The following is a 27,774-nucleotide window of genomic DNA, read 5'->3' as shown; positions in this document are numbered from 1 at the left end:
CGCCGGCCACCCCACGACGCGCCCACGGAAGCGGGGCGGCGAGCCCTTTACCTGCCAGGCTGCCCGGCCTCTGGAGGGTGGCGGTGGCATACAGCTCCTGCGAGTGCTTGCTGTACTGCTCGGACGCGTGCACCAGGCGCTTGGTGGGCGACAGGGTGGCGTACGTGCCGATGGTGGAGCTCAGCTGGTGGATGGGCGAGGAGGAGATGGTGGACTGCACGGTGGGGGGCGAGGTCACGCGGATCGGGGACAGGCCGGCCGAGGACACGACGATGTTGATGGGCGAGCTGGTGCTGTAGGACTTGGCCAGGCGGCTGGGCGACTGCTTGGGCGAGGAGCCGCGCGGCGCGGCGTAGGCGGCGGCCTCGGGGGCCGAGCCCCCGCGCTGCAGCTTGGTGGGCGAGCCGCCCTGCGGCGCTGCCAGCGGGGAGCCCCCTCGCGGCGGCGCGGGCAGCGTGGAGCTCGAGTAGTAGAGCGCGGCGGCGGCGGCGGGCGGCGCGTCCGGCAGGTGGAAGGCGCTGCCCAGGCTGGGCGCGAACGGCTCGCGGGGCGGCGGCGGGGGGGGCGCGGGCTCCGGCCCCGGCAGGTGCCCCGCGCGGCTCGTGGTGCCCTGTGCGCGGGAGAGCAGAGAACACGCGCTTAGCCGGGGAAGCGCAGGGCCCCGCCCGCCCGGCCCGCCCGGCCCCCGCGCGGCGAGGGGGGGAACTGGGCGCCCGGCCGCCTCCCGCAGAACCGCGCGTGGGAGCCACGCGCACACGCCCCTCGGGCTTCTCCCGCAGGGGCTTTTCGCACGGAAAGAACCACCAACTAGCAAAGGCCGCCGGCTGACAGTGGGGTTGGCGTCACGTGTGGAGCACGGGGCAGCATTCTGGTGACACCGCTAAGATGTTTCTGGAACAGCAGAGGCGTCGCATTAGTAAAGTTTTGAAAAGGCCACCCGACAGGGCCGCCGTGATCGACTGGAGGGCAATCGCGATCACTTAGTTTTAAGGAGGGATTCTGGCGTGAAACTCATTTCCTCCGAGTTTATTTCCCTGGATACAGGGTCTGCCTCCCGAACTGGCTACGTTGTGCACGTATCTGGAGAACGTCAAGAAAGAACAGGGATGCACGTACTTGGCAGGGTTTATTCTGCGGCCATTGTCGCATTGATTCTTCTTTTGGGGCAAGAAAAGTTACAAGAAAGGAGAAATAGTAAGTTGGAATAAAAACGCTTGGTCTTTCCGTATTTTTTTCTAAAGCATTTCTAGAGAAACCAGAGCAACTGTAAATGAAAAGACTGAAAAAAAGCTTCCCTTTTCTAGATTTTAACGCTGGCCTCTACATCTTTCAGCATCCATTCCTTACCCCTCCCCCGCGGCCCCCACTCGCTTTTAAGAGCCCCCTGCAGCTGTGTCTTTAAATTGAAAGCCAGTTGCCTCTCATTTATTTACAAGAACACAAAAGACAACAAGGGCTGGGGTGGAGACCGTTGGAGGGGAGAACACTTTCCTTGAATCTTGTCCAGAGACAAATTTGCATCCGAATGAAAACACTACGTTGTTAAGCACTTCTGGGCAGGAGGTCTGGGATCTTCCAGGCTTTCCCCAAAGAGCAGAAAGGTTTTTGAGAGCAGGCGGGTATGAAAAGGGGGTAGGATTGTCCTCAGAGACAGAAGCTGGGAAGGAAGACTTTGAAATTCGGGATGGGAATTGGCTGGGGAGGAGGAAGCTGGTGAGATGAAGGGAAGGGGGAGCCAGAGAGCCGGAACAGATGCTGCCCATTAAAAGTTTCAATTATGCCTCTCCACCGGGTTTGGAATGGCAATCGGCAAATAACAGACTGGGCACTTTCATCGGCACATACACAGCATTTCAAATGTTATCTGGGAGATCCGGTTCATGTGAAAATCTGAGGGAGTTAATTGAGCAACATGAAAATCTCCTTAAAGAGCAGCCTGGAAACAAAGGGAAAAAGTTCGTTGAAAGACATTGTGTGTGTGTGTGTGTCTATATGTATCCACTGACAAGTATTCTCTCCTTGACCAAACTCTAGTCAAACCCCTCTGGACTCTTTTCTCCCCTAGGCCCTGATTTTTGGGCTTGTGTTCATCTCTACATTGTCCGGTCTTAGCAAAAATCCCGCTAAGTCTGCTTAGCCAGCTTCCTCCACTCTCCATGTCTGATCACCCTCCCCATATCTGACCATGTTCCTCCTCCTCCACCATCTCCCAGATGCTGTCTCATCACCCTGGCCTGCCTTCGGCGAGAATCCTGTTAGGTCATTTTAGCCAGAAACCCTTCCCCCTGACGTCTCCTCTTAGTAGTATTCTGCCCACTGACCCCACCCTGGTCCTCTGCTATGAATTCACTTTTCCTTGCTGTATTCTATGCTGAGCCCAGTTCTATAATGAGGTCTCTTTTCTCCTATTGCAATCGGTTGGTTTTTTTTTTTTTTTTCTGAATAAAATCTGTATTTACCACTTTACTGTTCAGTTGTGGTTTTTCTTTAACACCACAGAGCAATTATTTTGAGTGTAACAGTAGGAGGGAAAGTAAATGAAAGCTCCATGATTTGTTCAATGATGTGTCTCTAGAAACCACAGCACAGCTTGATTCATCTCAGAGACGCCACCCATGTTTACAGAATGAATGAAAAGATGGTTGATAAAGGTGGTCTCAAGGCTTTGCAATGTGGAAGATGGTGGATGAACCGTGCAGAACTGCTGTGAATACCCCAAACCTCAGAGATATATTCCAGCATCACCCAGAGTCATGGGGGTGCTTAGATCCAGTTTTTGCTTTTCTCCTGGAAGAAGTTCTGAGCAAGATGTGTACAGACTAAGCTTCTCAAACCTGGCTGCCGGATATAATCGCCAGGGAGCTTTCGAAATAAAATCTCGGTACCTGTGCTCTACACGAGCCATTTAACTCAGAATCTCTGCAGGTGGGACACAGCCACCAGGCTTTTTGGAAGCTCACTAGGTGATTCCATGTGCACGAACATGAACTCACGAGCATGGTGGTTTTCCAGCCTTCGTGGGTCCCTGCTCTAGCAGCCAGTATGCACATTAACACCAGTGTCATCAGCCTTTACTGGGTCCGAAACTCGGAGGGACCGGCCCAGGGATCTGTGTTTTAACAAGTTCTCTAGGTGATTATAGTGCTCACTAAAGTGTGCAAGCCACTGACCAACAAGAGATTCTGACTCAGGAGCCGGAGTGGGCCTGGGAGTCTGCATTTCTAACTTTCTCCAGGGGGTCTGAGAACCACTGCTAAGGTGCAAACAGTTAGCTCTTCCCCCACTTTTCTTCCGAAGTGCTCCTGGGGCCTGAGAGATGGAATAGACTTCCACACGAATTTTTGTAACTGTCTTCCCATAGGAGCATAAGGAGGAGAAAGAAACCTCCAGGCTGTCAGGAGACCCCCTGCTTACAACAGAACAAACACCTTTTGTTATGTCTTGAATATATGATGTTCATAATAACCCTAGAAGACATTAGTGATGCTATTACAGGTAGCATGACTTCTAATAAAATAAATGCTTAAGTACTTAAAAGAAGTACTAGAGTTTACCAAGGTATGTAGTATTCTAATAGTTAAACATTAGAATGACACGGATGCTAGGGAAACCTTGAACACATTTTGCAAATACTTTATTTTCCTTTTAATCTGTTGGACTGTCGAGGCCCAGGTATGCTAACTCCGCTGAATATTATTGCCTAAGAAGGTTTCCTAAACAGCCCCCACACCTGTAGAATTTTCAAGAACTGCCACACTAGCTCAAGATATTCTGATAGGCTACATACAGCAATCAATTAAAAAAATGTTTCTAAATATTGTAACATCTTGGTGAAACGTTGCCAATAACTTCTTCACGTGGAAAAAAAAAAGAAAAACATAACATTTTATTTACTCTTGAAGACTGATACAGTATGTTGGAAATGTTTAATATCTTCCCTGTCCAATGTGGTAGCCACCAGACACATAGACTAGATGTATGCACCAGATTTTAACACAGATTTAACTTAACTTATCGGAATTGAGTTAATTTTAAGTACGCAAATGTGGTTAGTGGCCACCTTACTGCACTGTACGGTTGTATAACCTCTAGAAGAGATTTCTTTATTGACGATGAGATGCTTAAAAGAAAAATAATGATATAAAATATTTAGATATATTTGGAGAATATTGGGCCCCAATGCTGTCCTGTATCACACTATGGGCCACTAACAGGGACAATAAATAATCCAGGGGTGTCATACTCCATTCTGGTGGCCCATGGAGTAACAAGTGTCTAAGAATGGTTCTTTGGCTAAACTGAGAAATCTGTTTTTAAGCATCAGTTGGACAAAAACAGTGGTCTTTCTGGAGACTGTTTTCACTCTGGTGTTTATGTTTTGTTCCATTGTGTAATTCATTCAGCAGCTCTTGGCCAGTTAGAGAAACAAAAGGCTGCACTTCAAGTTTACTGCACAATGAGTGGGATGGTTTATGACTACCTAAGTCACTGGATTACAAGTAATATAAACACAGTTCAACATATATAGAATTGCATCAACTTTACGGTTACAGAAGCTCCATTTGACCTTAAAAGTATGTGAACACTATAAAATTGTAAATCCAATATTAAAACTAGAATTCTAAAACTTAAAAAAAATAAATGACTATTCCATGCTTCTTCCTTAACGATATTTGGGAATGTGGGTGTACAAGCAATGAGAATTGAAATATATATGTATATTTTTATTGACTATTACACCCTTAAAAGAAAAATAATGATATAAAAATTTTTAGATATATTTGGAGAATATTGGGCCCCAATACTGTCCTGCATCACACTATGGGCTACTGACAGGGACAGTTCCTGTGGGGTCTGCATGTTCAGCTCTTTGAATTGATCTCAACCCATCCGTGTGACATTGACAAGAAGCAGACCATTGCCAGGTAGTTGCTCTGACTGAGTGGCTCTGACAGGCAGAGTTTGGGGCACATTAAATGTCATTCCTTTCTTGCTTCCCATTATGGAAAATGTATCAAGAGAAAAATGAAATATTACTTCCAATTTCTATGGACATTTTATTCAGATTATATCTTAAGTAAATAAAAAAAAGTAGGAATTTGTTTTTCATGGTATATGAGCAATACACATAACCCAACAAGGCTCTTACAAATGAAATATTCCATCTGCATTATAGTTTACATATAAGTTTCAGATGGACCAGATTTTGGATATCCTACAGTTGTGATTTTTTATATTATATGTTTGCAAGAGTTTGCGTGTGCATAGGTGGTAGACTGAGGCTTCCTGTGTAACTGTGGAGAGCATTTACACCTATTTTATAGAAGTGTTTAAGGGGAGGGTGTATTTTCAACACGTAGTGGAAATAATATAGAAATGGGAATTTAGGCAATATATACATTATTGCCATTAACTAACAATTAATTAACTAACAATTAATAAGCATTAATTCGCTCATTAAGTCAATAAACCATTAACAAGAGCCTTGTATATTCTGTGAACAAATGAGGAGTTTGTTTGTGAAGGTCTCCCTGCAAGCCTCGTCCATGGCGTATTGCACCTTGACATTGCTTTGGACATCTGCCATTGTTCTATTTTTGTTTGTACAGAGTACTACCTGGCTCACAATTATGACACCATTCTTTTCTGGAAGTTTGAGCCCCTGAAAATATGACGCTCATGGACCAGAACATGACATCAGCCTCAATGTAGAACTGAGTTGTGTCCAAATCCCTTCCTGCTGTATCTTCTGTAAATGGGGGGTAGGAACGACATGGGGGAGAGGGGAAAACTTTCCCTGAACTTGGAAACTTATGTAATCATTCTTTGGGGCCTGGCAGTACAAAAATCCCACACCAACACCCACTGCTTACAGCCAGGTAACAAAAGACTTGGCAATCTGGACTGTAAGGAATCTTGACCTCGAATCATGAGAATGCAGTGTCAATGAGCAAAACTGTGTTTTCAAAAGCAGGTCCATGATGTATGAGCAGACTTTGTGAAGATGCATTTAGACCTGCCAAGTGTCCTGGAATTGTCAGTGGGGTCCCTAACTCTGGGTCAGAAGGAATATTTGCCCAGAATGCTGGGCAGCCAGGCCCACAGCATCAGGAACAGGGAACTGAAGTCCCTGTGGCTTCCCAGAGGGAGCTTAATGGCTTGGGGTAAGCAGACTGTCTCCCATCAGCCGACTCATCACTTGTCATTTTCTGGGATGACCATCAGACTGGCGAACCTACTAATTCCCGGTGTCTCCCCTTTGCAGACAATCCTGGTTGTGGTGACTAAAGTCACCATGGGGAGTCCTGCTCCTGGGCAAAAACAATGTCATGAGAAGCAAAGCTGGCGGGTACGTTTCAAAGGAAGTCAGAGCATCAGGGCCAAGGCCACAGAAGAGCCACAGCGTGAGGAAGCAGCCCGGGTTGGTGTGTGAGGGAAGGCGAAAGCAGAGAGGGTTAAGTAGTGACCAGACAGACAAAAAAATAGTAGCAATGATCCGGAAGACTGCTCTTTCTAAGAGTGAGGAAGCCTGAATAACTTTTAAATACTAAAAAATAGAACATGGTTTAAGATGACATGTTTTAAAACATCCATTTCTAAACCAGAACTATCTGATAACATGATTTAGTAATATCAGCTAAATGTGCTGATTACAAATTCTGAGAATTTGTTGAACTCTCCTAGGCTAAGTCTGCATAGGGTGTCAGGTTTGCTTACAAATTTGGAAAACTACTCTCACAACTTGGAAACAAGAAATCACTAACTCTAAAATGTAAACAGTTTTACTTAGGTATGAAATAAAATGTTCCTGCAACATAATGAAATTAAAATGAATCTACATCCCCAAATAAATTCTGTGCCCTTGAACTTACTCTGTGGGGTGAAAGAAATGTGCTTCAACACTACTAGCATTGTTCCCCAAATGTTGATAAATTTGAAAACTGTCTTTCAGAAAGAATGCGACTCTTTAAAGTATTTCCCCAGGGAGAAAATCCTGGTACTGTAAAAAACGTTTGATTTTGGGAATAGCCAAGTAAAATCATCAAGTGCCTTGTCTAGCGATTCCCCTGAGGAGTGTAGGTTGTGGTAAAAACTAATATGAAATATAAAGTACAAAGACAGCATCTGTGCACAGTTCACACCCTCTCTGGAGTCATCACGGCTAAGATGAGGAAAGAAGGGCTGGGTTTACCTGGTGGGACATCACACTGACAGTGAAAGGTAGTGCCCAGGGCAAAGTAAACTCAAGTAACTGAAAATCTAAGGCACTTGGAAGGAATTCCTTCCTCAGATGAGAATATCTCAATTTAATGGACCATGAGATAATAATGGAAACCACCCTCACTGCTTCTCTTTGCATGAGGGTCCCAATATTATGAAAGGGGGGAGAAAAAGAAGTGGGGAGACGAAGGGGGAGAGAGAGAGAGAGAGAGAGAGAGAGAGAGAGAGAGAGAGAGAGAGAGAGAGGGGGGGGGGGGGGAAGAGAGAGATCTTGCAAATCCTATTGTCTCTGTCAATGCAGATAGAAGGGGACGGTAGTGGATCCATTTTCCCAGGGCTAAAAAGCCACTAGTACAAACAGCGTGGTATAAAGTTATGCATCTTGGCTACTGGTTTTTCCTTCCCTCAGATGTCCCTTGGGTAGAAGTACAATTAGGGTCATTATCAATAAATATTCTGAAAGTATTTAATATGCCATTAATAGGGTCTACCAGTGTCAAGAAAATAGAAGAAAAAATAAAGCAATGAAATAAGTGTCTTACTTAAATTGATCTTAAAGAATATTTAAGGAGGGACTTCTTGATGGCAACTCTTTCTTAGAAACATGAGCTTTGGCAAAAGTATACTACACAAAACTTATTTCAGTAAGAGACTCATTTAGTACGACTTCAATAACCCAAATATTTTCTCAGAAGAGCAAATGTTATAGTAAAAGGCATACATACCCTCCCTGCCATGAGAAATGTTTCGGTTATTGAAGCCACATTAAATACATTTGTACTGGAAAGAGAAAATGGAGGCAGATTTTAAAGTAGAACAATGAGAAAGGATTTCTAATAAGTAATCCTCTGAAAACTCTCTTAAAAAAATAAGCTGCAGTTTCCTACAAATATGCCAAGGAAAGTATACAAAATGACATGATTTCTCCTCTAAATGCCCTACAATGTATATTGTACACTAGAGTCTACACAAACAGACCTCTGCAATGTTGTGTTTCCCAAGTTCATTAGTGACTTTTCTCATTACAAGTAAACAACTGCACCCATAGTTAAGCAAACTGGAGTGATGTCACCCTGGTTGTCTGTAGAACCCTTATGTTCCAACCCTCAGTAAATAGGTGTTTACTCCTATATAAATAGGTGTTTACTATAGGATTTGCTCCTCCCTTGCACCCCGTGGGTCTCTGTGCCTGCCAAGCCATCCTCCACAGCTTTCTCCAATTCCTTGACCTCCATATCTATAGCATGCGAGAGTACAGCCATCAGCCATGTTCCAAACTCAACAAACACATAGGCCTCTGGCAGAAGTAAGGAGACGGCATATTTATAATTACAACATAACGTAAATGAGGACTTTTAAGACATAAAAGTCAGTGCAACATTAAATAGATAGGCCAGACCAAAAAGAAATTGGACATTTTACTTCTTGAAAAGCTTATTGCTTTTCTAGAGTCTCCACTGTTGTTCAGTTTTATTTTATGGAACGATCATACAATCTATAATTTCCTGCAGCAAGCATGCATTTCCCTGGAACTATGAACATAGACATGCTTACTTCTGTTCTGCTGGAGAACATGAAAGTGGTTCCAAAATCTTTAGGTTTCTGTACTAATTTGCCAGTGCGCTTTACCCAGATGTATATTTTTTTTTGTTTTTTGCATAGGTTTTTTTTGAGGGATGAAATGCTTGGTGAGACTACTTGATGCTTGCACATGGGGGAAAAACATTCTTTGAGTGACTTCTCCGTGCCAGAAGTTTGCTGTTCAGCACTTCATACAATCCAGAGGAAACTGTACCTGAACAAAAGTAGACCAAGCCGGAGGACAGCCAGTTTCCTTAAGTGTCTCATCACGCACAGCCTTTGCAGTCTCATTATAGAGAATGAGGATGGGTTTGGAGGAACCCGGGAAACCTTAGGTGAACCCTGGGCCAGTTACTGGGGACATAGGGATTCATGTTGTAGGTTTCTGCTCTTGCAACAAGGCCACCTGATGGAAAGAGACAGATTTATATGCCACTGACTGTAAGGTATTATTATATGTGATGTGACAGAATGAGGCTTTCAACGTATACATCAGGCCATTTTGTGCCTCTGCGGACAATTCTCTACCAGCTTCTCATTTCATTCTGAGTAAAAGACAATGACTGACGGGATCTCCCGTCCCCTCACAACTCCTCCCGCCACTCTAACCACTTCATCCTCCTTGCTGTTCCTTCAGCGTGCCAGGCCACCTCACCCGGGAGCCACACATTTGCTGTCCCCCTGGAAGCCATACCGCTGCCTCCCTCTTCTCCTTCCTACTTTTGTCCAAATGTCCCTTTCTCCATGAGGCCCCACTGTGTCACACCCCATCCTGCCCTTTACATCCCGCTCACCCTCTTCTGCATTTATTTCTTCCTCACAGACATCATCACCTTCTGACAAACTTTGCAATTTACTCATTCATTGTGCTAATTTTCTGAGTTCCCATGCTGCTGCTAGAATGTACGTTCCTCGAGGACAAGAACTCTGTCTGTTTTCTTTCCTCCTTCACCCCAAGCAGAAACATCAGCTCATGCCATACAGTAGGCACACGATAAATACCTTGGATGCAGAAAGAATAACCCAGAGATACACAAGCATAACTGGAAAAGCAGTTGTTTTGACTGGGACAACTCACAAGAGCCACGCAAAGGCCAGCTGACTTAGAGGGGGAAAGGAGAGGCTTTGGGGTGACCTACACGCCCTGGTTAGAGGCTGGGGCAGGGAGCTTGCAGGGTAGCTGAGCAGCAAAAAGAGTGACTAAATCGACTCACGTTCCCTCTGGGAAAGGCCTGGGGTTCCTGTGCAAGGATCTTAGTCTCTCTCCTGCAGCTTAACCCCATGAACTCATCCTAGAGTTTGAGGAGAAGGGCTTTCAAAGATCTTAGTTAGGGCAACACCAGAGAACTAATATTTGATGACAAGTATTGTGACCCATGGTTTTATTCAGACTGATTCATGGGGCAATCCTGGTTATGCGCGTATCACCAGGAGGGCCTGGCGTCAAACCTGGTCGGGATCACTCAAACATCGACTGTGGGAATCAACTGGAGCATTTTAAAAACTGAAATTAGAATCTGTGAACACTGATGACACTGCTTCAAAATTGCATCCCAATGTGATTTATGAGCGAGAATAGAAAACCATTTTGCTTTACAGTTTCAGACCAAAAACTGAAATGGTTTTCTGCTAATTGGTTATTGACCTTATCAACTTGGTCTGGCATGTGTCATGCAGAATTTGAAGTGTACTAGCCCCTTTCAGTACTTTATGAGTCCAGGATCTTCAAAAAATTCATCTGGCCTTGAAGGAATGAACACTGATACCACTCAGAATGTTGCAAAGAATGAAGCCTAGGGCTCCACAAAACCACTGGAGTCCAGGGGTTCCGAAGAAAACCTGAACAAAGGAGACGTTATTGGAATGGTAGGTGGCCTGCCTACTTTCAAGCTCACTGCTGAGTAAAAACCCTGGTTTACTTGGTCAGCATTTCTTTGGCATTATTTTGAAGTCACAGGACCTATAAGGAGCTCAATAAAACACACCTTTCAGGCCACAGCACACTAAAGCTGAAAGGAAATCACGGTAGAGACATCTGCAAAGTAGCTAAAGGCTTCAGACACACCAGCAGCCTCACTCCTGTTAATGGAGTGGATCAGAACACCCCCCTGGTCGGAGGATTCAGACTTCATGCTACTTACCTGCCTGGCAAGTGAGCATGCCAGCAACCTTTGCCTCCAAATGATCACTTTGAACGTGCACATTCCAGACACCTTCAAACAACAACCCCAAGGACTGCAAGTACAGAGCTCTGCTCTCTTTACAACTTAGTTACACTTTCCGATCAACCTTTAAAGCAGACTTTTAACGTGAGGCCCAATCTTATCATTTTAGGGCTTTTACTGTTTTACTCCCATGGCGGTTAGTGGATGATAGAATTAACCCCATAAGTGGGACTCCACCAAGATGGCAGTAGATACATCACCACATTGCTTGTCCACATGTGTACGCCCCCAATAGGTTCAAGATGGAGACTTATTTAATTGACATGGTCAATATACAAATAAAGCCTATGAAATGCTCCCTCTTGGAATGATTAGACATCAATTCAGTCATGATTCTGTTCCCATCCTTACTGCTGCTACCTTAAAATGATGCATGACTACTTCTCTAAATGTGATTAGCTTGAGTTTTCGAATCTTTAAAATACAGGTAGTAGTACAGCCTGTTGTGGGGATTGGAATTTTTATTCCATGTTGATATTTCCATTTCCCATATTGCTCTGCTTTGGGAATACTAATTTTCTTTTTTGGTTGACTCAGTGTTTTCAGCTCAAATGACAGAGGTCTTCGATATTTATGAGAAAAACTAAGCACAGGTAATAAATGAGTTCAAGATAAAAATAAAAGAAGGTAGAACTTTACTGTTTTCCCAACTACATGTCTTAAAAGTTTTAAAAACTAGTAAAAGCTAAATTCATAGCTTTCATAGGTTAATTTGAGTAAAAACGGTGCCTCATTTCTGACCGTGGCTTCTCAGACCTAGAAGTATGGCTGGATATAAGGGTTAAAAAAAGGCTTGTGGCCCACTTCTTTGCTTCCAAAGAATTTATATATATAATCTGTACCTAGATAAAGAAATCACATAACTTCCATTTCATCTTTGAATAAAATAAAATTATATTTAAAAATTCTAATATTTTCTATGCCAATAAGATTACCCAATATTTTAAATACTATATAACACTTGTATGGTATGAAACAATAAGGACCACTTTGTGTATATAGTAAATAAATGTATATCTATCTATCTATCTATCTATCTATCTATATATATATAATAATTTTTCTAATAAATTAAAACCCATTTTTAGATAGTCCCTCATGCATCCTCTCACTTTTTTGTAAGGGAGGTAGAACGGACCAGCGCTTTTAAAGAGCTGGGAAACGCCCTGTTCCAGGGTTAGCCTCAGTGGTCCTCCCATAAAACCTTGACTCAACGACGTCAAGGTCCTTCCCCTCCGGAGCACCACCATTTCTCCATCCCAGTGGAGACATCACCTGAGCTGTGGTCACACTTCGAGTCTCCAGGGGGACAGGCCCTTCTTCTCAGTGGAACATTGATTTGCCACTCCCTTTTATTCACAAACACTATAGCTTGTCACCATGAGGTCAAAGTCACCATGCGGTCAAAGTAGACAGAGTGTTGCTTAAAGAAAGCAATCATATTTTCAAACTATTGCTGGGATAGTAATTTAATAACTGAAATGCATGAGACTTTTCATCTTTAGCTTCATTTTTGTCCATGTCATTTAAAACAGGCCCCTCATGGTGACTCTGACTCTAACGTGCCTTGTCTCCTATCCATCAGCAGACCTTTCTTTGGGCCACGTGGATGGCTCGGAGCTGCTAAATTAAGATGAAAATGGTCCTACCCTCAAGTACCTTTCAGTTCAGTTGGAAAGACTCATGGATGAATATTAACAATAAAGGGTGACAAACCTGGCTTCAGTTGTTACAGGAGCCAGTGGTGGGTAGTGTGGCAGAGGTATTGCCCAGTAAATGCAGAAAGGATGAAATCAACTCATTAGCTGAACGGGTTGCTTTTAGGGCTGTGGGTTCTTCATTCCAAGAGCAAAAGTAGAGATTAAAAGAGCTTTATGCTGCTGAAAATAACCTTAAAATAGCTTAAAACAAGATAGTCCTCCAATATATTAATTCTGTTGGGTTGACTGAATATAGCCTGAACCCTAAAATTATCAAAACCAAAATATTATTTACCATCATCTATCTGTCTATCTATCTATCTATCTATCTATCTATCTATCTGTCATCTATCTATGTTTACCCATCACCTATCTATCTACCACAACATTTACATCTTTTGTGGAAAAAACATTCAGATCAGTAGCCACTTCTAATGGCTATTAATCTGTAGCGATTTGAATGACAGCTAATACGTCTGTGCAGTGAAACTATAAAAACTAGTGCACACCTTAAAGAAACAACTAAGGGCACATTTCAAAATCAAACTCAGCATAGTGTAACTATTCCTAAACTAGTTCCAATTACCTTCAGAATAGTTCTACGTACTTGATGATGCTTTTATATTATGTTCTTTTATATGATTAACCCCTCCCAAATATTTTTATGCATTTTTTAGGAGGAAAAAAAATGTTCTAGGTGCATGCATAAAATGCGGATGTATGCCAGATTTCTAGCTCATGCACACACAGAAATAGTAATTCACATATTCACACAGATAAATGTGCACAATATAAATATAGCACGGGCAACTCCCAGCTATTCCTAAAGAAAACCTGTTTACAATTCAGCCTAACTCCATAATGGTAATTTATTATTCATTTCCTTCACCGACAGCACCGGGGCATTTTTTGTAAGTTGTGGGACATGCCGGATCCCTCTGACCATGTCAGAGCCCTGCTCCCCGCCTGTTTCCTGAGCCCACCGACCAGACCAGCACAGCAGAGGGCCCCGTTCCCACACATACCTGACCGAAGCTCTGGCCAGCCCCTCGGGCTTGTGTGCTGCGGGCTGGGAGCTGCGCCGGGGCTGGCTCACCCAGGGCCAGGGTCTGGTTGCTATGGTAGCTGGCTGGATACTGGAAGGACCCTTCAGGTTTGGAATTGAGCTGAAGTGCACTCTGGGAGAGCAGGCTGGGCCCTGCATTGAAAGTCATTTAGAGCAGTTAAGTGACAGCCTCAGTGAAGCAGAAATGACATGTATTATTTATTGAGAGTAGCCTAGAATTATCACACACACACGATTCCAGCCATTTATGCTTTGAATTCTGAGAACTAAAATGACCATATAATTTGACTCCAGCTCCTAAATGAGATTTTTTTGAGGGGAGGTTTAGAAGTTCTCCAAAGAGTAGATATTTTCAAATGATCTCATCCTGACCTACATAGAGACATTTCTTGTGAGACAAATTAGTTAATCAAGCAGTTATTTTTGGACCAGACAATATCAGAAACATTTGAAATAATGTAAAAATCTACCTTATAGTGCATGTTAATTGTGTTAATATAATTGTGGTTCATACTTAATTATTAGGATGGGAGAACATTCAAAATATTCCAATCAGTTACCAACTCTATTGTATAGTGATGTAATACATCAATGCCTGAAGGGTTGAGTGTTTAAAATATTAACAGCTCTTCCTGCACTGTAGAATTCACCCTGATTTCACATGATCTCTGAGGGCTAGTAATCTGCCACCACAGCAGAGCACAGTAGAAAAGGGTGTGCTCTGTGAAAAAGGGTGCCACTAAGTGGCTGGTAGTGCAAGCGATGGAGAAGTGAGAATCACTTCCTTTATTGTTTAATTATACTTTGCATAAGAAACTGTGTTTTATTTTCTTGCATTCTATGTATGTGAAACCCTGGAAAGAGTTCGCCCATTTTCTTTGCAAGCAAATTTTCTTTAATTAAATTTCATCCTCACTTTGGAAATGAAAAGAAGTATAAGGAGTGTAAGTGGACTTGCCATTTTCCATTGTGTGTTGGAGAAGGGACGGAGTGTCAGAGTGAGATGGGGAGAGGAGGACCTGGCAACACAAGTTTTCTCACGTTATCTTAACTGCAGTACAGAGTTACTTCTTTTTCGATGGAAGGTAATTATATACACATTGACTATGGCATAATTATGCCATAGTGACAGCCTCAGTGAAGCAGAGCTCCCTCTTTGGCTGTTTTAAACAATAGTATCATTTTTGGTAAGTGTAAGCAAATTTCATGCTCCTTATTCTTTCTTTTTTAAGAAAAAAACTTGGCTTTATATTTCAAATGAGACTGCAGAGTTGATGTGACATAAGCCTATTTTGCATAGTACAATAGTACCTCAGTTTTCGAACGTCTCCGTTGACGAACATTTCGGATTATGAACGCGGTAAACCCGGAAAGAAGTGCTTTGGTTTTCGAACATGCCTCGGAAGTCGAATATGTCACGTGGCTTCCGCTGAGTGCAAGATCCTGAGGCCTAGCTGTTGGCTGTTTTCAAACTTTTCAGAACTCAAATGGTCTTCCGGAATGGATTACGTTCGAAAACCAAGGTACCACTATAATGTGTCTGCTCTTAAAAAGCATTGATTGGTTCACATAATTTTTGCCATTTAAGATCTTCCCCATCCCTCTGATTCTCTGATGGAACTTCTAAACAATGTGAAAATATTTCATCATTGAATATTGACTAATAAGGCAATTAACTAAAAGAAATAAGACTTAGTATTTTGGAATCTCTACAGTTTCTGGAAAAAAAGTCAAGCAACAAAATAAAAATGTTTCCCTTCAGCCTTAATTTCAATATGAAGGGCAAAACAAAAATACAATTGTAATTCTTTTTCTTTTAATTTAGGATACAGAGTCTCAAGAAAACAGTATATACCAGATGGTGAAGTTTGCAATAGCCTGCAAAAAATCATTTAATACATAGCGATGGTTTTACAGGTCTAATCACCAGACATATATGATGTCTCTATGGAGAGTGCATATTCTGAGAGTTTCATTCTAGATGCCAGGAACATACTGACCCCACTGCTGGAAATCTCCAGGCATGGAGACAGAGTTGAGAGGCCCAGGGGATGGGCAGGCTGAGATATAGAATTGCTTCTAGAAGGGAAGGGGTGGGGTTGATGAGGGCAGAGACAGATGGGAAATAACTGCAAGGAAGAGAAGAAAGAGGTAGGTACTGGGAGAACAGTGAGATTTGTGGTCAATGGTATTCCCCTTGGTCCCCTACCCTCCTGAAAGGTGACAGCTCAATGGAGGAGAGTGAGCAATGGAGGAGAGTGAGCAATGGAGGAAGAACAAAGGCCCTTCTTGGCTGGTGGTCACCATTCTATTCAACAATGTGTGGCCGCCCACTGAGACTGACTTGGGCTATTTCTCTCAGGGCTCTCTGCCCAAGTCCTGGCCACATCCTCTCCCCCACGACAATCCATCTCCAGAGCAGTGAAAGTTGAAACAGATACAACAGTGTGTAGTCCTTTGGAAATGCCAATAAAATGGAATGAGATCTTTAATCTCATAGAAACAGTTTAACGTAATCTATAAAACAAAAGAGTTGCATGTCCTAGCTATTTGCCTTTTAAAGAGATTGCATGACTTTACTCTGACGAACTTTATTACAGATGTAGTTAGCAAGGTAATCAATTTTATAAATTCGGAATAGATTCATAAAATTTCCTTCAGAAATCTACAAATGCTCCCTGTGTAGGACCTTAAGGTGAAGATTTAGAGTCCTTTGTCAAAGGGATTTCAACTAAAAATACAATTTATGTCCTTCTGAAATACACATCATGAAATAATCTGCTCTGCTCATCTTTTATAGACTCAGTCACGCATTTGATCACTACTCAACAAAAACAAAGCAAGATTCTCTATCTCATTACTTTGTTCGCACATCTCAAGCATGCAAGCTAGATGTACTCTGACAAAGGTAATTGCAACAATGAGCAATATATCATCATTTTACAACATTGACACATCACCTGGCAAAGACCAGTCAGGACAGTAGCCAAAACACTGTGTGCATTTTAGAATGATTTTTTCATTGCTCACTAGGTTTCAAATCAACAGCATTTATTCATTCCAATTTTAGAAAGTACAGATATATGAAAATATGGAAAAGGTTCAAATTATAGAACAATGCTTAATTACTTATAATAGAAGTAAAATTTATATATGACTAGCACTTAATTAGCTTTATTTACATTATTGTGCATCGAGATAGAAAATACCAATTTTCCAGAGACTTCAAAAGCATTTATAGATTTGTGCTTTAAGTCCTGATCTTTTTTCCTTCTCCAAAAAGTTGTTTGAACTACTGGTGAAACTGGGCTGCAGTCCTGAGTATGCAAAGTATATCTAGTGGGCAATGGAGGCAATGTGATTTTTTGGGGTGTTGGAGAGGAAAGGAAGATGAAGACTTGAAATTCCAACTAGGGAAGTGGAATCTTGCTTTCAGGACAGTTAACTGCTTCAGAGGGAACTTCAATTGAGGAACAATGGATCATAACATCCTCTTAGGTCACGGAGTGTATCTTCTGACACACTCTGGCATGCATACTTCGGAGATACTGACCCAAGGGTCACAGCAACTTCTTTGACCATTCTGAAGCTTCTCCATCATGAGACAAAGCTGAGCTCAAGTATCTACTCAAAATGACTCAGGCCTGGAGGCCAGGAAGAGGAGGTGAAACCATTTTCTGATAAATTGGTAAAACTCAAAAGCGTATGTGTCATTGACACACTAGTTCCAACTGGACAGAGGGGAGAAATTCCAAGGGAATTACAAAGTTAAAGGACATGGGATCTGCCATCGATCCTGGAAAAATACCTGGAGCAAATCTTCTTGTATGCAATACCAATATCTCAATATGTTTTCAAATATATTGAATTGACTAGAGGGCCACATAGCAACCTGTGAGAAAAATCACCCTTGTATCTTTTTCCTTATTCTTAGAAGTATAAATAGAGGTATGGGGAAGTTAAGAGGTCAGCCAATGTCATACAGTTGGTAAATGAAGATGAGACTTGGATCCTCATTTTCTATCTCCAAGTCCAGGAGCTGTTTTCATTTAACATTAAAGCACACCTTAGGCCATGTACACATATGGACGTTTTAAAGTTGAAAAAGTCTTCCCTAAGTAGAAGTCAATCGGATTGTGGCACTTCCCCAAGGAACCTCCCCTTGGAGACGCCAGGCATTGGTTGGCGGAAGCTTGGGGTCCACCATCACTGGAAAAGAGATCAACCTCAGCAGGTGGGAAGGCTTCCATGTTAATTTTCTGTGTAAAATTTCAGATTCACTTATAGGTCATATTGTCACACACACTGCAATGTATAGACATTTCTTAAATGAACCAGATATTTTAGTTTTCATGATCATATGTACTCATTTTGTTTGCACAGGTTCAAAGAATCTTTGTTTGGAATTGCTCATTCTTGCCTGCTTTTAGCTGAACACTAGCCCCAGAATCCAGTAAGCCTTAATTAAACTGCATACTTTGTAATAACACAAAAAGGGCCACTGGCCAGCAACATGGCATTCCCAAGTCATGATTTAGGTCATAATCATGCCCCTGGAGTGGGTGGGTGTGTGTTGGGGAAAAAATCCAGGGTTAGAATTCAGCAGTCCTAGGCTCCACCTTCAGTTTATGGAAGCACAGATGATATGAAGATGAAGGTGATAATGATGGTGGTGATGGTGGTGATGATGGTGATGGTTATGATGACGGTGATGGTGATAACAGTGATGATGATGATGATGGTGATGACAGTGATGATGATAATGGTTGTGATGGTGATGATGGTGATGATGATGATGATGGTGATGATGGTGGTGGTGATGGTGATGATGGTGGTGGTGATGATGGTGATGGTGATCATGGTGATAATGGTGATGATGATGATGATGGTGATGACAGTGATGATGATGATAGTGGTGATGGTGATGATGGTGATGATGATGATGGTGATGATGGTGATGATGGTGATAACAGCGATGATGATGATAGTGGTGATGGTGATGATGGTGATGGTGATGATGATGGTGATGATGGTCATGGTGATCATGGTGATAATGCTGCTGCTGCTGGTGATGGTGATGGTGATAATGGTGGTGATGATAATGATGATGGTGATGATGGTGGTGATGATGATGGTGATGGTGATGGTGATCATGGTGATAATAGTGATGATAATGATGATGATAATGATGATGATAATGATGATGGTGATGATGGTCATAATGGTGGTGATTGTGATGATGATGGTGATGATGATGATGGTGATTGTGATCATGGTGATAATGGTGATGATGATGATGATGGTGGTGATGACAGTGATCATGATGATGGTGGTGATGATGATAATGATGGTGATGGTGATGATGAAGCTACTAATACCAGCTAACCTGTACTGGTCACTCACTATATTCTAGGGACTGTCCTGGGCAGTTTACATCTATTAACCCACGACATCTTAGCAAGACTCCAATGAGGAGTTCTATCATCATGATTTATGTTGACAAAGCTGAAGTTCCCACTAACTGACACCACACAGTTGGGGCTGGCCTGGGTGCAAACAAGACAGTCTGGCTTCAGAGTGTGTGTTCTTAACCACACTTCATTATTCTATCTCTACAAATTTTAATCTCGGCAAATTTGAGCACCTAACAAGATAATGGATGTGCAAGTGCTTGGAAAAATATCAACTGCTATACAAATGTCAGCTATTAGTATTATTATCTAATTATCTAATTACATAGCCACATAGTCTGATAACAATAAAACCTTGATTGGCATTCATTTGTCCTGAAAACCTTATTACAGTACTGTCCCATACATCACTTAGAGTTTTCTTTCAACACCCTGTGAGCTTCATTTTACAAATGAGACATTCAAGGCATAGATCATTACAGTGGTCTGTTTGAAATTAAAAGCAAAACCAAACAAAATTGAGTGTCAGAGAGAAGAGATGAGAACAAAGAAGTTCTCTCTGTTATCCTAGCCTGAAATTCCTCTCTGTCAACCTCAAAACTCATTCTTTTTTTTTTTTTTTTTTTAAGATTTTATTGGGGAAGGGGAACAGGACTTTATTGGGGAACAGTGTGTACTTCCAGGCTTTTTTTCCAAGTCAAGTTGTTGTCCTTTCAATCTTAATTGTGGAGGGTGCTGTTCAGCTTCAAGTTGTTGTCCTTCGGAGTTAGGAGCATGGAGCTCAAACCGTCTGAGCCACCGGGCCGGCCCTCAAAACTCATTCTTAAACTTATAAAATGTTGCTTAAATGTCACCTCCTCCATGCAGCCTGTACCGATGCCTGATTGTCCAGGGAAAATTAACCCTACCCCACCCTGCCACCTTAACCCTCCAAACAGAACAGACTCGGAGGAATTTTAATTGTTTAACAGCGGGATTTTGGGACAGTATTACACATCTAAAAGAAGGGGAATAGGATGAGAAGAGAGATTCTGAAGCCTTATGGTGAAGGCAGTAGGACGATGTGTTGAGATGCTGGAGTGACAAGACCAGGGCTCTTCTGCAGCGCCGAGAAAGGAAGGCAATAATTGAAGAAATCTTAACGGGGATAGTGGCTGCAGCCAGACAGGAGAGAAAGGTGCACATTTAAGAGACATTTTAAAAGACAAGTTCATGGGGGCTTAGTGACTAAGTGCACAGAAAGTGAAGGAAAGCCAAAAATGACTGGACACGCTTCACCTGACTGGAAGGATAAGACTGGAAGGATAAGACTACTGGAAGAATAAGACTACCAAAGGCATGCCATTTGGGTGCCTGGGAGTTTCCCATAGGAAGACTGGGAGTTTCCCACAGGTGGACTGGGTCCTTCCCAGGACCCAGCAAACAGGCCTGATCTATCATCATCACCAAACACCTTCTGTTTCTACAAGTTTTAAGGTGATTTATTGGGAGTTGTTAATTCTTGTCTGCTTTAGTTGAACATCTGTCCCAGATATCATTCTTTAAATGAATGTGGAAAAGCAGAAACTCTCACCATGGGGCATTCCCAAGAGAAAGATTGGCAGGAGGTGTGTGTGTGTGTGTGTGTGTGTGTGTGTGTGTGTGTGCTGGGGACTCAGTGTTTTGGAGAAGGACGGGCTTAATTTTTAAATTATAGAATTGGAGGAGATGGTGGGAACATATGCATGTAGTTAGAAAGGGACTCTGGGCTCGATTTTAATACTGGCTCTAACGTAACCGGACAAACTTAATCTTTCTAGGTCTTAAATAATTCCCAAGATCAAAGTTTGATTATACAGAGGGTGCCAAAAAAATGTATACACATTTTAAGAAAGGCAAACTGTATTAAAATAGTGATACTCAATATATACCGATAACAAAAGATGAATACAAGTTATATTTGACTTCTGCAATTACAAGAGGTGCTCAAAATGTTTACCATCAGTGTAAGTTTAATTCAGTTCTTTTTCTCCTTAAAATGTGTATATGTTTCTTTTGCATTCTCTGTATGTACATGAAATCTTGGGGAAAAGGATATGGCTGTCAACGTCATCAGTAGTGGAACGTGAAGGCATCATAAGAACAAAACCAGGTCTCTAAGGGGTGATTAAGTTACCAATTTAATTCCAAAGGATCATTTTATCATGAAAATAAAAGTGTTATTAACAAGAATGCACTAAAATAGACAGCTACTAGAACTAAGCAATGTCTCCAATAGGTCCTCAGTGAATGTTTTGTGGGGCTGCTAAATCGGAACAATCAGAGGAATAATAAACACACAAACTGAGATAGATGCATTGAGGAGTGGAAGCCTGACAGCCACAGCTTTGCTTCTATTTACCTTTGTCAGGAAGTTGAGAAACATTCTTTACTTACTCTTAGGTTAAATTGATTCTTTCAAAATGATATAAGATCTTATCTTTATGTAGACCATGAAAACTAATGCCAGCACAATTCACACATATCTGTAAGTGACAGAGCATTTGCATTTATTTCCACTTTTCTGCTATCCAATTTTTGTGGAAGGTTAAGAATGACATGAAGGTTAAGTATTATTTTATTTTAAATGAGAGTAAATTCTATGAGCAAAATCAGATAAAGAGAAAGGGGAAACCTTTTTATAGAAAATATTAAGAAAGAATAAAGGAAAAGAGGTGGTGGAAATTATATATATACATATATACGTATATATATATGTATATGTATATATATATGTATATATATATATGTGGTATACACACAGATTGTTATAAATTACAAAATCAATGAGAAAACTGCCAATTATTTGTGAAATTACTGAATTGATTTAAATTAAGCTCAAAGCACTTTAGTCGCGTCTAACTATAAAGTTAACTTTATAGCGCAAAAATACTGACTTTTGTTTAAATTGCCCCACTAATCAGTGTCATTTGTAGCAGCAGTTTCTTCTTCACGGGTTCTGAATGAACTTGTCAATTTACAAACTTACGTGGAATAAGAAGTAGGTAGTGGCGATAAACTGATTGTTTTCCCCTGATCTTCATTAATAACATAAAAGCTCACATGTATGAGTTTTGCTGAGGATTTCCCTGAAAATGGCAGTTCAGTCTGTCTACCATGCCCCCAAAAGTTTGTGATTCAAGGAAGCTTAGAGTGATTTGGTTGTTCTATGGCAGGTGTGTTTTTAAACTTCATTTCTAAGTCTCTATCTCCTGAATGTTGATTTCATCTGGTCAGCTGCTTTCAGAGCATAATGTTTTACGTGAAAATGAACACTGTAATGGTCCCAGGAATAGAGAAGTAATCATTTAGTTTTTAACCTGGTGTAGAGTCCATCAATGTTATTGGCTTAATTAGCATGCTTTTCCAAGTTTGAGTGTACACGGACTATTGTACACTAGGCGATAACTGTTTCTTTACATCTGTGTACAATGGAGGGATATGAGCAAAATGACACAGATCACAAAAAATAAACTTCAAATGTAGAACTTTAGTTTCAAATGTACAGCTCAGGAATGTTTTGTGCAGGGCATTTTACATGATGCTATAATCACAGAATGGTATGTTTTATAGTTCACTCCCATCTCCAAGTATTTCCTTGCAAAGGCTTATCTTCAGATTATTTACCATTTAAACAATTAATGTAGCACAAACCCAGGAAAAGCATTATATTTCTTTATGAATTAATAGTCAAAAGATAATAGACTTGTGTTTCTCATTATCAATAATTGCGAAAAGAAATGAAAATGAACACAAATCAGTTTAGAAGAAAAGAAAATTTAAAAGCTAAATCCTAAAAACACTATGATTTATTTATGAAATTATACGGGCTTAAAGAACCAGTTTTGATTTGCCAGAGTCTGTGAAGGGTCTTCCTTAGAAATCTGTGTGGCTGGCATGTGCATTTTACTCAGGTCCTTGACTCTGGGTGGTGAGCACACAATGTAATATATAGATGATGTGTTATAGAATTGTACACTTGAAATCTATGGCTTTTTACTAACCACTGTCACCCCAATAAATTTAATTAAAAAAGAAGAATCTTCTCAGAGGACTTCCTGACTCTTTGATCAGTTTCTTAAAACTACAGCAGTTCTCAAACTTTTTAATGTCATAACCCTTTCACATTCTTAAAAATGACTGAGGACTCCAGGAGCTTTTATTTATATGCATGATATAGAATGGTATTTACTGTATTAAAGCTGGGAAATGTTTAAAACAGGATACTTCAAACTAGGGTTTCCAGGTGGGAATTCCCACCCGTTTTCAGGAACTCTTTTCGCTTTCCCATTCCCGAATCCCAAGAAAAGTTGGTTGGGAAATTGGGAAAATTGGTTCCTCGACTCCAGTAATACCACAATGGGAAATAAATGTACTATTCACAGTGTATCTCTTACACATTTTTCCTATTTATTGCTAGGGTTACCAGGCAGGAATCTCCAACCATTCTTGGGAATTTTTTTCCGTTCCTGAATCCCAAGAAAAGTTGGTTGGGAAATCGGGAAAATTGGCTCCTTGAACCCAGCAGGCTGGTAGTAAAGGCCGTCACTTTTGTGGAAACGATTCATTGTGGAGAACAGAAAATAGTTTATATCTCGGGATTTGGGAATGGGAAAGCGAAAAGAATTCCTGAGAACGGGGGGAATTCCTGTGCAGAAACCCGACTTCAAACACGGTCCATGAATCATGAAGCAAAGATACTAGCATGTGATGTATCCTCTGGAAATGTCCGCTGAACTCGCGCCGTGTGAGAATAAGCAAGGAAAGGCAAGTAACACAGGATCATGTGAAAACCAGTGCCTCTGCAGAGCCCCTGAAAGGGTCTCGGGGACCCCCGGGATGCCCAAGCCCATTTGGAAAAACCCACTCTACTATTTACCGGCTTTGTCATTGCTTGTAGCGATTATCTACCTGACCTTGTTATATTTAGACTGATTGATTACAACCTTTTGTGACTAGAATATAAATGCCACAAGGGCAGAGACTGTCTGCTGGTGTTAATAAGTGCTGAATACATACATTTAAAAAATGAATGACTAGAACACTTACCTGGGCCTATAGTGATGCAATTAAAACCCAGGACATTAAGATTTGATTTTATCAGTTGCTGTTGAAGTGACTTATTATTTGATTGGTGGCAGTTCTCATGTTTCAACTTCTGGGTGACTCCCATAAGACATCTCCATAAGGGACCAGCAGGAGACCCCTTCCTTCTGCTGTCCTTCAGGAAAAGACTGTGATTCTGACTCCGTTTTTTGTTTTTTTTTCTTTCTTCACTTTTTCTCATGCTCATGCCAGTTCTGCAACTGTCCTCACTTTCACCAGCTTACACTTGATCTTCACATTAAGGTTTGGTTATCTATGATGCTTTGATGGTTTCCCCAATTATAATTATATTTTTATTAGACATTTCTACCAGTCTCCAACTTTGTACTTGAGCCTAGGAGACCCTGGTAACACAGGCGAGAGTGATGTTTTTAATGACAACTACATGGTTCTCTCTCACTTGGGGAATAGATAAGGGCCATTTGGTACTTTATGCCTTTGCCTATCCCTCAATTTCTAGATTTGCCTGAGCTGGTGACCTCTTTAGAGAAGATATAACATGCTTCTTAAACGTCTACGTAATAGAAGGAAATCAAACAAAAAGAAATTAAACATTAGCTGAAAAATAGGTTAGAGATAGTATCTGGAAGGAAAGGTAACTGCAGTACCCTAAAGAATGGTACTATGCTGTCGTGCGGGGGACTCTGCTCACTGCGCCATTTGTCGTGCGGGGCGTCCGGCGGGGTGTCAGGCAAGGTCTCTGCTCCCACTCCCCACATAAGAACGCAGGACATGGTGAGGCCAAAAAGGAACACCCACGGAGCCATAGGTAGGGAAGTCATACCACTATGGTCTCACTGGAGGCTGGGTTTACACGACGTGCGACCTGCTGTCCGCTTTGCTGCCAACCGACCAACTCTCCTCGACTCTCCTTACTCTCCTTCAGTCTCCTCCTTCACTCTCCTCGGCTCCCCTCTGTAGCCGCGGCAGTTATATCAGTGGCCAACGGCTTAATAGCTACAGCTGATGGCCAACCAGCCATAGCTGACGGCCATCCACTATCCGAGCCAGCACCTCTCCACATGAGGTCTAGAGCCTACAAACTGCTTTCTGGGGCTCTGTCCCCACATATGCCCTGTGTGACACCTGGGTGTCACACCTTCCATTTCTGCCACTATTAATGTCCCCTTGCCTCTACCATACCAAAGGCAGTAGGGGAAGTGGGTGTGAGTGATTTGGGAAAGAAAACAAATGGATGCATTTAGTATCTAAAGACAATTTTAGACTTGGAACCATGAGAAACTTCTGGAAAGGGGACTAACTCATTTGTATTTCAGAACTTGGACCACAAGGCTTATGATGAAGAGATTTCACAGGGAATGAATAATCTGAAGATGAACTCAACTAACTTGAATACGTGCATTTCCAGGAAAGGACTTGGGGTCTCCAGAGTTCAGGTGACAGTCCTTAATCATTGGTGGAGTGAGGGGACCAGAAGGACTTGAATTCTGGTGTTTTGGCACCACGGGCACGATGGGCTACCTCGTACACTCACCCGAGGCTCTCCACCCTCTCCATCTAAGTAAGCACCTGGTTGCCACCATAATAAAGTCTAAAATCAAACAAACCAGTCCTCTTTCCCTGAGCATGACATCAACATTGTGCGTCACTCAATTGATATATTTCTCATTTTCATTTGTTTAATTATTCTAAAAACCTGACATTCCTAAACCACTTCTGCATCCTTTGGTGACACACTTCCCAGGGATTATGAAAATATTCACATCACAAGGATGTCTCTCACCTTTCTTATTACTGTGTTGGAGTACATGGGATTATATTTTGAAGCATTTTAACCATCTGATCTTTCAACAATCCTCTCGCCACACAGAATTAAGTGTATTCACAGTAACTAAATGAAAATGACTAACTATAAATCAATAATAAATAACATATCCACCTCTGTCAAACTACATATGATTATTCTATATGGATTCCACCTGTTTAGAATGGTACCTAATATGACTGATTCTTGAGTTTTACAAATACATTATGATTTTAAAACTCAGAATAAGAGTACATTCCTTTCTTTGCCGTAACATTCAGGATACATGAAGCTCCTAAGATTTTCTTCCTAATATTTTTCTAGAATATGATGGAACTTCAATTTGTCACTATACTACAGAAAGAAATAATTACTGTTTCAAAATATAATATTTAAAGAAATTAATCCCTATAAACATATGTTCTTTTCTCTCAAGTTGTCCATTCTATTTCTGATTTTGACTTACAAATATTTTTGTTAATTTTTGGCTAAGATATAATCCTTATCTCCGTGTTTATATCTCCACGGATGTGTGGATTAAATATGGTCCCCAGCAGTTTGGGTCAAGTTGTACATTTTGTGAGACACTAATGGCCCCAAGCGTCTGACAGTAACTTTTTTCTCCCCATCAAAACAACAGTATTCTCCTAGTGACTCTGTGACACATATTTGTTAGAATTGAAATTACACAGCCGGCAGTCATGAAATAGTGGCGGGTGGCAAAGGTTGTATACATTATTTAAATATTGTTTAGGATAGCGTTTTCTAAAAAAATACCAGCTGTTAGAAAACTCTGGTAACTGTATGACACTCTAATCAGTACAGTAGAGCAGTTACTGCCAGTCTCAGGCTCAAGAAGATGGGTTCACTCAGCTTCAAATTTTATTTTAATCAGACCTTGGAAAGAAAAATAACAAAAGCTTTTAAACACAACAAACTAAATACTGTGTGTTTAGGGTTTGAGATTGGATGCCATTTTGAACTTTTGCAAGCTAGTTTTAGACTGTATGTAGTGTGGTTTTAGTTTCTTTTGAATTAGCACTAAGAGACTGGCTCTCAAGGGCAGCGTGCCAGGTCCAATTTAGCACTGGTTATTTCATGTCTGTTCTAGCTAATGAATCCATTGATTGAATAATCACAAAATCAAGGGACTATCAGAATCTGATGGGTTTGTGCTCATGACATAAAATGTGTCAGAGTCACTACATGTCTATGCGTTAAGTTTATATACCAAGAATATAAACATGGGAGGTTGTTCTAGTATTTAGTGGAATGCTGTGCTGATTATTTTCTTTGCTCCCTGTAGTCATTCTCTGCCCTTTTCCCACATAGGCGATATCACAAGGGTCCCTTGGCATTTGTTTTATGAGTGGATCTGGCCAGTGGGGGGCAGAGGAGGACCCAAGAAGTAGGAGGAGAGAGAGAGAGGATAGGATACTAGTCCCTACAGGTTTCTTTCAGGACTCACTGTAGTAAGGCTTCTGTCTGTTGCTACACCCTCTACCTCTGCAGGCAATGTTTGTTCCCTTAATCTTGTCCACTCCTTTGTAAGTAGTAACTGAATTAAATTCTCTTCAGTTAAACTCTTTTGAGTAGAATCTATTTCCCATCTGAACCCTGCTACAGATAGAAGTAGGAATTGGGATTTTTATTTCATAAGTACTTAAAATTAGCAATAATT

General features: G+C 41.4%; 1 protein-coding gene across 5 annotated transcripts in view; it reads right to left on the bottom strand.

The window, feature by feature from the left end:
• Positions 1–27,774, bottom strand: part of CTNND2 (catenin delta 2) — an 840,835-nt gene that overhangs the window by 371,459 nt on the left and 441,602 nt on the right. For all 5 annotated transcript variants that reach the window (XM_081054244.1, XM_081054243.1, XM_081054241.1 and 2 more), the window contains 2 exons: positions 13,753–13,925; positions 52–610 (listed from right to left, as the gene is read on the bottom strand). In XM_081054244.1, the coding sequence (XP_080910370.1) occupies positions 52–610; positions 13,753–13,925 (732 nt within the window). The remainder of the gene's footprint in view (positions 1–51; positions 611–13,752; positions 13,926–27,774) is intronic.

Source organism: Rhinolophus hipposideros (assembly GCF_964194185.1).
Source record: "Rhinolophus hipposideros genome assembly, chromosome: 7".
Taxonomy (NCBI): domain Eukaryota; kingdom Metazoa; phylum Chordata; class Mammalia; order Chiroptera; family Rhinolophidae; genus Rhinolophus; species Rhinolophus hipposideros.
Note: the sequence above shows the minus strand (reverse complement) of the source record. Positions and strands in the feature narration are given on the sequence as shown.